At 35.7% G+C, this 13,902-nt stretch overlaps 1 protein-coding gene across 3 annotated transcripts in view; it reads left to right on the top strand.

Annotated features, from left to right (window-relative positions):
• Positions 1 to 13,902, top strand: part of LOC308193475 (uncharacterized protein) — a 106,515-nt gene that overhangs the window by 43,672 nt on the left and 48,941 nt on the right. Inside the window, exon 10 of one of the 3 annotated variants that reach the window (XM_080588234.1) lies at positions 979 to 3,848. The exons of the other annotated variants lie outside the window; for them this stretch is intronic. Coding sequence (XP_080444360.1) covers positions 979 to 1,142 — 164 coding nt within the window. The 3' untranslated portion in view covers positions 1,143 to 3,848. Of the gene's footprint in view, positions 1 to 978; positions 3,849 to 13,902 lie in introns of those variants that run through there. 3 annotated transcript variants of the gene reach the window in all.

The raw sequence follows: 13,902 nt of genomic DNA, 5'->3' as shown, positions 1-13,902 counted from the left end.
GGGCCGTACCTAACATGGGGCAGCTTCTAGATTCTTCTCACAGAAGCCACCCCTATGGCCCCCTGCTACCAAAACCTTACCACATAAACCCACTACAGTTTCTATTTTCCTTTTATAACAGCTGAAGTATTCAAAACTTATCTGGAAGTAATTGTCTTTCATTATCAAAGCATTCGTTATAAGTTCTTTTTAAGATCTTTAACTTCCTTGCTATGACAGCATTGGACTACATTTTTTACTCACTCTTCCTTTCCTAGATGGCATTAAAAAAAAAAAAAAAGTATTAAAATATTTATTTACGTTTACTCTATTTCAAATGGTATACAATGTATACTATATAAAATGTGAAGCAGCTGGCTTTAGTTTATGATTTTGGATGTATCACAGCCTTTTTATAAACACTACATATGATAGTTGAGTAATAAATTTGTTAGATTTAGTATCTACCTGTTTGGATGAAAGAGATCTTCATTTTCAAGGACTGCCATTTTTTCTCATTAGCACATATCACTGCTGTAAAAATATTTAGGAGAAGATAGCCTGCAATTCCCATGCAAGGAGAAATTTGTTATTTCATCATAAGTATGTGAAAACAGGACATTTAAGCCACTTTAAGACTCAAAGTTTTTCAGTGTTATTTTCTAACAAATAGTCTTCTCTTCAGGACAATGATATTATTCTATAGGCTGTATACAAAGCAAGGACTAATTTATTCGTGGAAAATGTGGTTAGGCATTGAAACAGACTGATCAGGGTCTTGGTGGAGTCGCCATCCCTGGAAGTATTTGAGATGTGTGGATGATGCTCTAAGGAACATCATTTTGTGATTCATTTACTAGTATTAGGCTGATGGTTGGACTTGATGACCTTAAGGGTCTTTTCCAACTCAATAATTCTATGATTCTATGAAATACCTTTCAAAATGATTTTCATTTTCCACTGTCAATAATACAACTGAAGTTGTTGGCTTGCTTTCAGAAATCTCTTTTAAAAGGACATCCATTTCTTCAGATGTTCTTTGTGATTCTCATTCTCTTGGAGAAGATGTAATGAAGGAGCTTCTGCTGACTGATAAACTGGTAGCTATTAAATATGACTCCAAAAATGTTAATTTTAATAATGGTCACACTTCAGGAAGGTAGACGAATTTCAGTAGAAATAGTTCCAAGTGAGTTAATATGGTCACTGAAAGTGGAGGGAAGATGTTATTTGGGTGTATGCATAGTCATGCATGCACTTTTGTGCGTGGTGGAACAAGCACAAATCGGAGGAGTTAAAAGGTGTATAACGAGAATAAAGGTCAGAATTTGGCGAGTTTACATTTGTTCATGCTCTTTCTGGGAACAGGGTATTTTATTTTTGTTTCTTTTACAAGGACCCGTTTTAGAAATTTGGCATTTCATATCAGACATTTTTGCAAAGCTAAACGTTATGAATAACACTAACAGAAGCACTGCCAACTTGATAGGTATTTTGAACTGCAAATTTTGAACTACGTCTTTGGTATAGTGTATGTGACAATTTTTGTTTAAAGACTGGCTTTTAATGAACACATTTACCTGTAAATTCTCAGAAAATTAATTCTTCAATCATAATGAGTGGAAATTTGGTAGGAGAAAGGCTGTATGTCTCTTGTATGGTAAAGGGATTTAATTCCAGCTTTAACTTACATATAAAGCTTCAACTGGCACTTTCACAATGCATGCCCTGAATTCTGTTTGATGTGTATATCAATGTCCTTCAGATACCACAAGCTAAGAAAAATACTGTTAACTGCCAGTTTTTGAATTTGTGTAATACAGGCTGACTGATTAAAGCAAGCTTGTCTATATGCTGCTATCATTCATGCTGTTTAAAACTCAGCTTCTTTTTCATTCCCTGTTTTCAATGCTATTATCCACCCACCCTGTTTGACTGGGAAAGGATCAACATGAGAAATTCCTTTCATGGCAGATGCCTTTTTTATTTTATTTATTTATTTTTAAATATTGTTATGAATATCGAGAAGATCTAGCAGTAGCAGATTTTATTCATGGTATTAAGGATGATGGATATGGCTCATTTTATATATTCAGTATGTGGTAATTCTTGCTGTTGCTTGTCCGACTATATACTCTAAATAGAGAATTTAAATAGCAACAAAGTGTCTAAGCAGAAAACAAGGAATTATAAAGAACAGAACTATAATCAAGAGGAATAGTAGGCAGAATCTAAGACCACCACAAATGCAAATGGATTCTGCAAAAAAATATCAGCAGATTTCTACTGAACACCAGTGGACCTGCATCTGTGTCTCATCAAAAAGACCGCCTCTGCCAGCATAATGCATGCCCCCAACACCACACTGATGCATTTTTCCAGGACTGAGTTAATGAAAAAAGTACACCTCTTGAATTTCCATGGTGGGGCAGGTCTTCTAAACTGCAAAGATTTGGGAATATTTGGCAAGAGATGAAAAATGTTATCTTACACATGGAAAAAAAAAAGTGTAAATACGCATTCAAACATGTTTATAAGAAAAAAAAAAAAGAAAAAAAGAAAAAAAAAAGGATGATATTGCATAGCGACCTTTCCATTTAATAGGAATCTAAAGATTTTGGCACTTTTCAAAACATGAGAGGTCAAAATATGCATTTGTAGCAAATTTCTACCCCCTTTTCAAACATCAAGGAGCAGCTGAGGGAGCTGGGGTTGTTCAGCCTAGAGAAGAGGAGGCTCAGGGGTGACCTTATTGCACGCTACAGGTACCTTAAAGGAGTCTGTAGCAAGGTGGGGATTGGTCTATTCTCCCACGTGCCTGGTGATAGGACAAGGAGGAATGGGCTAAAGTTGCGCCAGGGAAGGTTTAGGTTGGATATTAGGAAGAACTTCTTTACTGAAAGGGTTGTTAGGCATTGGAATAGGCTGCCCAGAAAGTGGTTGAGTCACCATTCCTGGAGGTCTTTAAAAGACATTTAGATTTAGAGCTTAGTGATATGGTTTGTTGGAGGACTTGTTAGTTTTAGGGCAGAGATTGGACTCGGTGATCTTGAAGGTCTCTTCCAACCTAGATGATTCTGTGATTCTGTCATTCTGTAATCAGATTAGCCTTTAACTGCTACCATTCCTTATACCTCTCAGGAGCCATCCATTTGAGTACAACCTTGCTAACCAGGTAAAACACGACCAAAAGGCAGCCTGGCTTAGCACATTTGAAATATTATCACAGTGTGCATGAAACATTGCAGTACTTAGAGTATCATGAAAACTAACTGGCAAAAGCTCAGTGGAAGTCTGTCAATATGGTCTTTAAAGGTGAACATCTGTGGACAGAGGGAGTTGTTCATCTTAGGTTTTTGTTCTTGTTAATTAAATACTCCTTCTTCAAGTAACTAAAGAGAAAATATTCTTACATAAATCAACTGTTAGAGAACAGATATCCGAGCCAATTCTTTAACTACTGTTTCATAATGCTGAAATCATATTCTGGAATATTTTGGGGAGCTTAAGTAACTGAATTCTTTAAGTTTCAGGATTCACATCTGGATTTATACTGATTAGAGGTGAAAGAATTTTGCTCAGCAAGTATTTACAACTCCATTGTCTTGTAACATTCACCATGAACAGGTTGTACAGACTTTCTTTGGGAACAGTTTTTGTTTGTTTTTTTTGTTTCCTGAAGTCACCACCAATAGCATATCGGCCATTAAATAGATACACTCCAGATATTGGTCTTTTAGAATAAGAGAGCAATGGCTTTTCTATCTTACTGACACAAAGAGTACTTGGAGAAGGTTTCAGATCAAAACAAATTGTGAAGACCATTATGAAATAATAGTAGACCTCTAAAGACTTATTATTATATGAAATTAATTACAACTACCGCAGCCACTCTCTGAAAGAAGTTAATTTTAATTTTAACTTCTATGAACTTTTCATGTACTCAAACAGATGAACTTCTAAAGGAAAAGGCGTGAGATGAAGTTAAGAGAGGGAATGAAAGTGGTCCATGAATAGGTCTGTATGTTAGAAGGTTAGTGTCAATATAGAAAATGCTAAAAAGCTGTCTGAAGTCCAAAGAAATGTTTCTTTTGCTCTGTGCAACTGACGAAAACCACTCTAAAGCAGCAAACTTGATATGCAGCAACAGTAGAATGCATCTTTAAACGTATGAAAGGCACTGCACTGGATCTGGACAAAGCCTTTCAGAAGTCTCAACTTTCAGTTTATTCTCAAGGGGATTGCTGTTTCAAACACTGAAAGATACTTTTCCATATTAAAAAGGCCTTTTTAAACTAGTGCCTTAGTTTATTGTTGATTCATTCAAGTGGCACCCAATAGAGCAACTGAATTTTATTTGGAAACCCACTTAGGGCTTAACAGTTTTGGCAGTATAACTTTATTTTGGCTTTGGGAGATTTTTCTCCATTTTTTTTTACCATGTAAATGTGCTCACTGAGTGATTCAGTTAGGAATTTCCATGAGAATACACTCTGACAGCAAGAGCCATAGCTATGCCCCAGCATACATTTTCACACAGGGTTGGCTGAAAAGCTCTCTGGGAATCAATAGTCATGCAAACTGATTGCTTAAAACTTTTCCTTTCTGCATTCAATTTTCAAGGTGAGCGTATGTTTCTAAGTGTACCTAACTGTTTTAGCCACTAATGGTTTGAAGCCATTTTCCCACTGACACTACTACCTTGATTGATACACACTTAGAGTTTTTCCCACATCAAGCTTTAATGACTTTTTCTCTGCTGCTCATGCTTATCATACTTTGTTCTTAAACAGTAGGAAGTCTGTAGTTTTATTTCCTCCAAGATACCAGCCCCTCTATCATTTCTGTTTAAATCTGAAAAGTTTCTTTTATGGTCTCTGGTATATCAGTTGAGACCTGTTTCTTTTAGTTGATTAATCTTACCTTGTATTAAAGATTCTAAATGCTACTTAGATCCTGAGTAGTCTGACACTGTGTATGTTTTTAAAGGTGGATGCAGTTCTGCTTGCTTCTTGATATCTGGTGTCCTTATTTTATTTTCCTGCAAATCTTCACAGTGTGATCAAGGACTACTTATATGAGTAAAGTTTACATAGATGAGAATTTTGGAGACTGACTTATTTGGGAAATGGTAGTTGTGGATATAATTTTGTGAGGAGGGATGGGGAGCTGGAAGAACTGACACTGAATTGGCCAAGTACTGCTGAATACAGGAGACAAAAACTGAACATGTTAATTGGATTCTGAATGGATTGTCTGGAAAATTGTGAAGTTTTCTTCACTCAGAGGGTGGTGAAGCACTGGAACAGGTTGCCCAGAGAAGCTGTGGATGCCCCATCCCTGGAGTTGTTCAAGACCAGGCTGTACAAAGCCCTGGAAAACCTGATCTAGTGGGTGGCATCCCTGCCTGTGGCAGGGCGATTGAAACTAGGTGATCATTGAAGTCCCTTCCAACCAGAGCCATTCTATGATCCTGTGAAAGGGATAGAGTCATTTGGTTTAAAACCAGGTGTTTGAAAAAGAGAAGTTGTCTTGTTAAGGGTCATTTTATTTAGTAAAATTTTGGGGTTGGGCTACTAGAAGTGCTTATGGGGGAGAATGCCAACTTTATTTAACATTTTGTAATTAGGAGGAAATTAGTAACATTGAATGAGCAGAAATTAATTGGCTATGATATATAAACTTATTGAAAAACAAACTTTTTTTTTTTTTTTCAGGAGGAAGATATGCTGACTGAAAAATATCAGTGTAAACATGAGAGCCTGGTATTTCATTTAGTCTTTATGCAAATTTAAATAAGGCAAGCAAATATGTAGAATCATAGAATCGTTCAGGTCGGAAAAGACCTCTAAGATCATCTAGTCCAACCTTTAACCTAGTACTAAAGTCGATGGACTTTAGACTAAACCATGTTATTAAGTCCCAAATCTACACATTTCTTGAAGATCTCTAGGGAGGGTGTCTAAACCACTTCCCTGGGCAGTCTATTCCAATGCCACACTATCCTTTCAGTAAAGACATTCCTCCGAATATCCAACCTAAGCCTCCCCTGGCGCAACTTGAGGCCATTTCCTCTTGTCTTATCACTTGGTGCTGGGAGAAGAGCCCAATGCCCACCTTGCTGTAGCTTTCTTTAAGGTAATTGTAGAGCATGATAAGGTCTCTTGAGCCTCCTTTTTCCCTAAGCTAATCTACCTAAGTTCCCTTAGACACTCCTCATAAGACTTGTTTTCTAGGCCATTCACCATCTTTGTTGCCCTTCTTTGGACACGTTCCAGCACCTCAATATATATATTGCTGTCTGCAGATTAGTTTATTTTGTTATTTGTTCTCCTTGAAAGCTGCACCTTCTAATTTCTGATGTTTTACCTAGCGTTTTACTTTCTGTCTGCATTACTATGTCCATCTCCATCAAGGTGTGGCTTGTATTGTATGTAACTCAGCTACTTATGTAATTCTAAGCATATACCATATAACCTTAAAAGTACATCAGAAGTTGCTGCCTAACTTTCTTGAGGCTGAAAGGTTAACAATAGCATTTTATAATGTATATAATTATACAAAGAATTGAAAAGAATGCTCTAAAATATGAGAAGGAGGGGACTTGCTACAGTATATTCCTTTTACTGTCATGTAGGCATAACCCAAAGGTGTCTGGCTATTCTCAAATCAGCACATAGATGTGTTTGGAGTGTTTCATTCTCATCCCTTTTCATGCATCATTCATGTGGATCTTAAAATTCTTTTTTTCATGAGTCAGTTCTCTTTGTTGCTGTTGCTGAAATCACTGCAGTGACATTCAACTAGGTAATACTTTCCTGAAAGTAACTTAAATTATTTGGATTTAACCTCATTGGACTGACACCCACAGTTTTAATCCCATGTGAACAAATTTCAAATTTTAACTTCAAGGTATTGGTTATTCAGTCTGAATGCTTCTTCAGTCCTTTAGAAAAGTGAAATTAGGGTTTGGATCCAAGTAGAGAAAGTGAACTCCATCTGCAGTTCAGAAATGCATTGATTTTTTAATATTTTTTTTTCATTTTTTATTAAAGCCCACCTCTTACCATACCAACTTCCAATTTCCATTTGCTACCCAACTTGCCTTATTAATAAATTGTTTCCACAGAAATGGAAGATTAGTAGATGCGTGACACATATACACTAATCAATGTATATGTTGAAATATGTTCTCATGGTGACAGTAAGGTCAGAGGAATTTGTGAGACAAGATTAGATATTTTATAGAGTTTTTGTGTGTGGCCATGGATGCATCCCATTGTATATTTGCTTTGCCTTTTTATTGTTATTGTTATTACTATTTACGAAGGAATAGAAAAGTGTGATTCCAGGCATAAATCACAGAACATAGATTGGAAGAAGGTTTGTCTATGGCAAGTGATTCTGTTTCAGAGCTCATAGCTTCAGGAACTGCCTAATGTTAGAGATGGGTTCCCTGGGAACCAGTCAAAGAGGCACCAGTGGTATGTCAGTTAAATTTTTATTTTGACTATCACTTGTACAGCTAAGGAGAACCATCCTCATTTATGTTTTCTTCCCATGCTAAAAAATAAGAAAATAAATGATAGTTTCATCTGGATAACTATTTTACAATACTTACTGCCAAAAAACAACTAATAAATAAACAAAGGAAAGAAAATGTTCTGCTAATGAAAAGTTATTCTAAAAAATGTCATCAAAATGATACTTTAGCAGTGATGAAATTTGTAGTAATATGTTCAAAGCCATAAATTCTGCTTTCAATATTTACACAGTATTAGGAAATTCTTATTTCTGTTGTGGGCTTAGTATTCTGACTGCTGTCACTTTCATTTGATTGTCTTTAATATATGCTTTAGTACTGTCTAGGTCATTAACAAGATTATCAGCTATCAGCATTGTTATGATGGGATAGCTTCCAGAGGAACTGAGAAACCTTAAAGGGAAAATAAATTTTCCATTGGATTTTAAAATTTGATGCCCCTACCTTTCACAGAGTTTTCAATCATTCTTTTTGCAACATTTTTGTGTAATACTCTGTATAGGAGGTTGATCAGTTCTGCTACTTGCTCTTTACTTTTTCTTCCAGTGAACATCTGGTTTCAGACTGAGGCTTATCTCTGGTAATAAACACTCCAGTTCTATGTAATTGTCATAGGGTACCCTGTATTTTATCTTCTTTCTCTTCTGTCCAAAATACCCCGAAGAAAAAAAAAAAAAAAAAAAGTCCCTCCTCTCACTCAGGCCTGCAGCAGCACATTCCTGCCTTTATGATCTTCAGTCCAAGGTAATCAGCCTGTTTGAGGCTTTTCTTCAGAGTACCAAACTGTTTTGTGGTAATTTTGATATTTCTGGCTTTCTTGATTTTCTGTTGCTCCAAGCATAGGTATTTTGCATAATCAAATTTTACTTTAGGGAAACCTTATTTTAGAAGTAGAAATTCAAAATGTGTCTTTCCTAATTTATAGGGGGCAGTAATTTTTTAATATCACATGTAAGTTTTAAAAGGAATAATGTTGTACCATTGTAAAAGGCAATTTTGAGCAGTGTTTCCTGAGTGGAACTTCCATGGGACACTCACTTCACATAAGAGTAGAAGAGGAAGATGGTATGGTTAATTTGATATGCACATGAAATCAGCTGGTTGCAGCTAGGGATAATATTTATGAAAAAGCTCAAAGAGCAGTTTACAATGAGGAAGAGGGCAAAGAGGAAGTTTGGAATAGAACAAAGTTATATTCAGATCCTTCAGACCACATCCCTCTTTAGGGAAGTATCAGGAAGTCCTGCTTTCCATAAGTCCTTCATGTAATTTCTACTTCAGTGGAGACCTTCAGATTAAATTGTAGCATTCTACAAGCAACATATGAGCTGCTGAACAGCTTTTCTTTACCAGTTCTGACCCTGCAAAGCAGTGTGTTTGCCCAGACTGCTGGGAGACACAAATCCTAATGATTTTAGTGGATCTGCTAGCGTAGTGAAACTGGTCTCAGGCATTGTTCAGGGGATCTAAAAAGGGGAAACACATGGGGATTAAGAACAGCATAAGGAAGGTAAAACAGCTTGCCTACTTTTGCAGACTATGCCTTCATTATAATTTTAAATTAACAGTTTAGGTAAATGCAAAACTAACAGCAACTTAAAGAGAATCATAGAATATCCTGAGTTGGAAGGGACCCATAAGGATCATCAAGTCCAACTCCTGGCTCCACACAGGTCTACACAAAAATTCAGACCATATGACTAAGTGCACTGTCCAAACGCTTCTTAAACTCTGACAGGCTTGGTGCAGTGACTACATCCCTGGGGAGCCTGTTCCAGTGACATAGCTGAACGTAGCTTCAAGCTATACATAGACATAGCTGAACTAGTTCAAACTAGCTAGTTTGCATAATGATAGCATTGCCTCTGTTTCTTTCATATTCCTGTAAACTAAGAACAAACCAACTCTTTTCAGCTTTATTTGTTTACTTTATAGGAAGCCTAGTACAATCTGATGACTATTATATAATACAGATAATATTTATTTGTTTGGGACAATTATAAAATATCATCATATCTTAGAGCATAATTTTGCCTGACCTCAAGCAGCTTTCAGCAAAACCAGACAGTTGATTGTAAAGGTAGATTCCACACCAAAAAGAAAATAAGACAGTAAACAAACAGAACAGTACCCATACACTCTGGTTCATACACCCAGGTCATCTTATCGTATTTCCACCAAAACTAAAAGAGATAAAAAGCAGAAAAAAGCCAAGGAAAGGCAAGTCTTATGAAAAATAAGTGAAGTAATAAAAAAGCAGGCTGATAAAATGAAGCATTCTTTACAGCAAACTAGAACACATATACAGAGGACAGAAAAGATGTGACACACAGGCTTTTAAGAAACAGGCAAGAAATTACAAATGTGTAGTGTTTTGCCCTGAGCAAATTAATTTGTCAAAGGCTTGAAAAGTTCTAGTGTTTTTGTTGTTGTTGTTTTCATAAAAAAGGGTTGTTTTTGTAGAATACACTAGGTAAGTGTGCATAACAAGTCATCTAAATCAGTATTGTACATTGTATTTAGGCAATTATTTTCTTCACTGTATGTCAAAGGTAAGAACTAGATTTCAAGCAGTTTTGAACTGTTATTTTGTTGTAATTATCCTTTCCTTTTATAAAGATACCGTGATTTATGATGCAAAATGAGTGCTTCATGGTTACACTCTGGCATTCATTATGTCAAAGAGAGAAACAATTAAAACCCAGGTACATAAGAGACTGGTGGTTGCAAGAGTGTGTAGTGCAGTCTGAAATTAATTTGAACACATAAGATTTATAAATACACTGTGAGTACCTGATGGTAACATTAGATCTATTGACTGCCATCTGGGTTCATTGTATGCCTATATTAAAACTTAATTTTAATCTTTGTCTACACTGTAAGAGCATTCTTGGAACAGTGTGTGTGTGTGTGTGTCTGTACATGTACATGTGTGTTGCTCTGTGCTCCACCACGAAGCAAGTTATCAAATTCATAGGAAGGTTAATGGTGCACTGTAAAGTATGGCTGAGGGGGAATGACATTAATATCATTGTCCAGAAAAGCAGAAAAAAAAATGCACAACAATAAGAGGTAGCTTAAAAGTTGTAATTGGATCTGTTCTGAGGGTTATATTTTGTGAGTTTCTCTGTTTGGAGAGAATTAGCTATGTGGTTTTCATTAGTATCCCTCAAGAATTTTTACAGCTTCTGGATTACAGCTACCGTAAATCCCCCTGGAAATGCTGTAATGAGACCAGTCATCAACATCCTAGCCTATAATATCCATAGCTATTTGCTTTTCCTTCTTGACCCACTTCCCTGTCATTCTTAGTACATGACACCACTGTACAGATGCAGTCTTATAAAAATAAAGAAGGTCATTGACTTCCTTTCATTACCTTTTCTTGAATGTTAGAATATTCACTAACTTTGAGCTTAGATGCATGAAATTATGACACTAATCTTTAATTAAAAAAAAAATAAATCTTTAAACAGAGAAAACCAAAACATTTGTACAGAAGTAAGAACAATGAATATTTTGGTAAGCTGCTTTTTTTTTCTTTTTTTTTTTTTCTCTGTAGTACTTGAAAGACTATGAATGTATAGGCACATTAACTAAAATTAGTTTTAGTTGTAGAGAGGTTATTTATAAATTTTATAAATTACTTATAAACAACCTCTCTAATTTATAAATGATCTTCCAGAGATGGGTCAGGATAAATAAAAGGAAACTCCATTTTCAGTCAAAGGAAGATCCTCTCTCTCTTGCACTCTTTTTTGTCTTGCCATTAAATACAGAGCTATCTTAGAAAGCTCCTTTCCAGGGCAGTAATTAATCAGTTGTTGAAGATAACTTTGCTTTACGTACTGGAATAGAACCAGGTGACATTTGAATCTGAACCTTCCAACTTATTAATTAATTATTTTATTATTCTATGTAATATTCTATGATATTCTTCATGATCAATAATACGCTAAGGTCAGAAAATTAAGCTTTGATGGCATCATCTAAGATTGCAAGTTCTCTTGGCATTTCGAGATATCTCTTGGTAGAATTTGAATCTAGCTTTCACTTACAGTATAGATTGTTATGTTCTAATTGATAATACACTCCTACCTCTTAAGAAATATATTTTTGTGTTAGCCTCATATACATGTGCAATTTAGGAAAGAAAATTATCGATATTCACTTTCTTTATTGCACCACTTCAGACTTGTGCATATCTCTCTGCAACTTGTCCAACACTTCAGAAATCCTATATTTTTCTGACTGAAGATAGGTTTTGCTCTGCCTGAAGCAGTCAGAGAGAGCTTATGCCAGAGCCATTTTAAGCATTTAAATATAAGAGGGATTCAGAGAATGAATAAAATATCTTCTAATATTCAGATACAACTTGATTATTGCAAGTTATATTATAGAATCTTCTTTTTGAGATGCAGCTGTGTTATACTGAAGATTCTGCATTTACAAGCTATATAGCAGTCATCTGTGAATGGAATGCATTGGAGGGAAGTGTTTGTGTGTGTGTAATTTTATCTATTGCCTTCATATTTGGGCCTGCTTTCATATTTTCTATCCTGGTGTCACTGTAAACAGAACTAAATTCTTAAGGTGGATAAAGACAAAATCCTAAAAGAAAACACAGGCATCCCATCAAAAATATTGAAGGGAAGTCTAACTGAATATATATGCTATAAAACCTCTGCAGCTGCCCCATGAGAAACAGGGACCACATATATACATCATTCTATCCCAGATATATTCTTTGAAAGACAAAAATAATCATTCTGGGAAGTGTCTGGGGAATTGAGGGTAAACTTGATGCAACTTGTGAAAGGATTTCTTCTAGCTTCACAGGGCAAAGTTTTAACCTACACGTACTTCTGCTTTACTTGCTGAATAGATCCTGTAAAGATCCTGTTGACCTTCATCACCACAGACTCTTTGCTTGACCAAAGTTTTGCAAGCATTTTGCCTTACTATGATAATTAAAACAAGTAACTTGGAAATTTTGACAAACCATGGAGCTGTCTTTTTGCCTGTCACTGGCACACAGCTAGGCTTTTAAATTGCTCTTCCAGGCATGGAGCTGAACAGAGAAATTCTGCTTTATGTTACGTATTTATTGTTGTGAGGTAATCACATAGTTGATGCTCCAGGGATTGTATCTGTGGTACATAATATAGATCTGCAACAAGAATCATCTGCAGTGTCCTCACCACTTATCAAAACTGTATCTAAGCTGCATTCTGCCTTGTCATTTTTTTGGTAAAAAGTCTTTGGGCTATCGTTTTCAGGATGTCTAGGATTTACCTGTGCATTGTTTTTGTCTTTTGACTTATGTCTGGAATTTTTCAGTCTAATATAATGGTACAGTCTTAGAGGTATGTCTTTATTTGCAATACATGGCTCTTTTTAATCTCAATATTATATGGTAATAGCACACACTATTTTTTGCCTTCCTTACCAAAGCAATTGAGCCAAACGTGTTTTATGCATACTATCCACTCAGCAGCTGTAACATGACATAGGATCACTTTCTCTTCTGAAGGTGTACCTAGCTTGAAGGTGTACCATTGCCCATTTCTGTTAGAATTGGTTTCAGGCTTTGTCCTTCATGTGAATTCTTGCATTGTGTCATGGATCATAGATATCCACCTTGATATGGACACTAGCTCATGATTTAGAAGAGCTTCCTAGGGATTACAGTCTCAATAGTTAATGTATGGTTCAAGAAAACAAACAGTAAAGAATTCTAACAAGTACTCTTAATTCCATTTTCTTTCTTTGGTGTGAAATGCATCTCTTTTTTTCAAGCACGTAATTGAACTCTAGACTATACCATCTTACACTACTAAAAATTTTCAGAGGAAGATAGTCCCTGGAGTCTCCTCCTAATAAAAAAATTTCTTTCAACTAAAGACTTATTAATCAAAGCTCAGAGAGTATGAAACTGTGGAGGCCCCTAGCACTGAAAGACAGAGGTTGGTTTTAATTATTTGGATATAATTTTTTTGTGGGTGGAAATATAGATGATAATTCAAGTAGAAAATGAAAGCTGAAATACAGCTGTGTTTATGCAATGATGAGAACTGTGCTTGGGTGCTATTTTCCGTTCAAAGAATTCACATACATATAAATCTGTCTACAAAAATGAGATTTTACCTCCCAGTTTGTGTGTCTATGAGTCCTATATGCACATTTTTCCCTCACTTTTCTTAGCAAATAGGCAGTTATAGTCCAGACTGCTAATGTTTTATTGCATATCACAAATGGGAGAAAAAAAAAAATCAAAGTGCCATTCACTGAAATAATATTTAGTCAGTCTGAATAACATCTGCACTTGCTGCTTCAATCTTTCTACCAGCATTTGACCTCCATTTTCTCTCCTATCTCTA

This window comes from Anser brachyrhynchus (genome assembly GCF_964034855.1).
Source record: "Anser brachyrhynchus genome assembly, chromosome: 1".
In the NCBI taxonomy this organism is placed as follows: Eukaryota; Metazoa; Chordata; class Aves; order Anseriformes; family Anatidae; genus Anser; species Anser brachyrhynchus.
The sequence above is the reverse complement of the archived record's forward strand: the minus strand, read 5'-3'. Positions and strand labels throughout refer to the sequence as shown.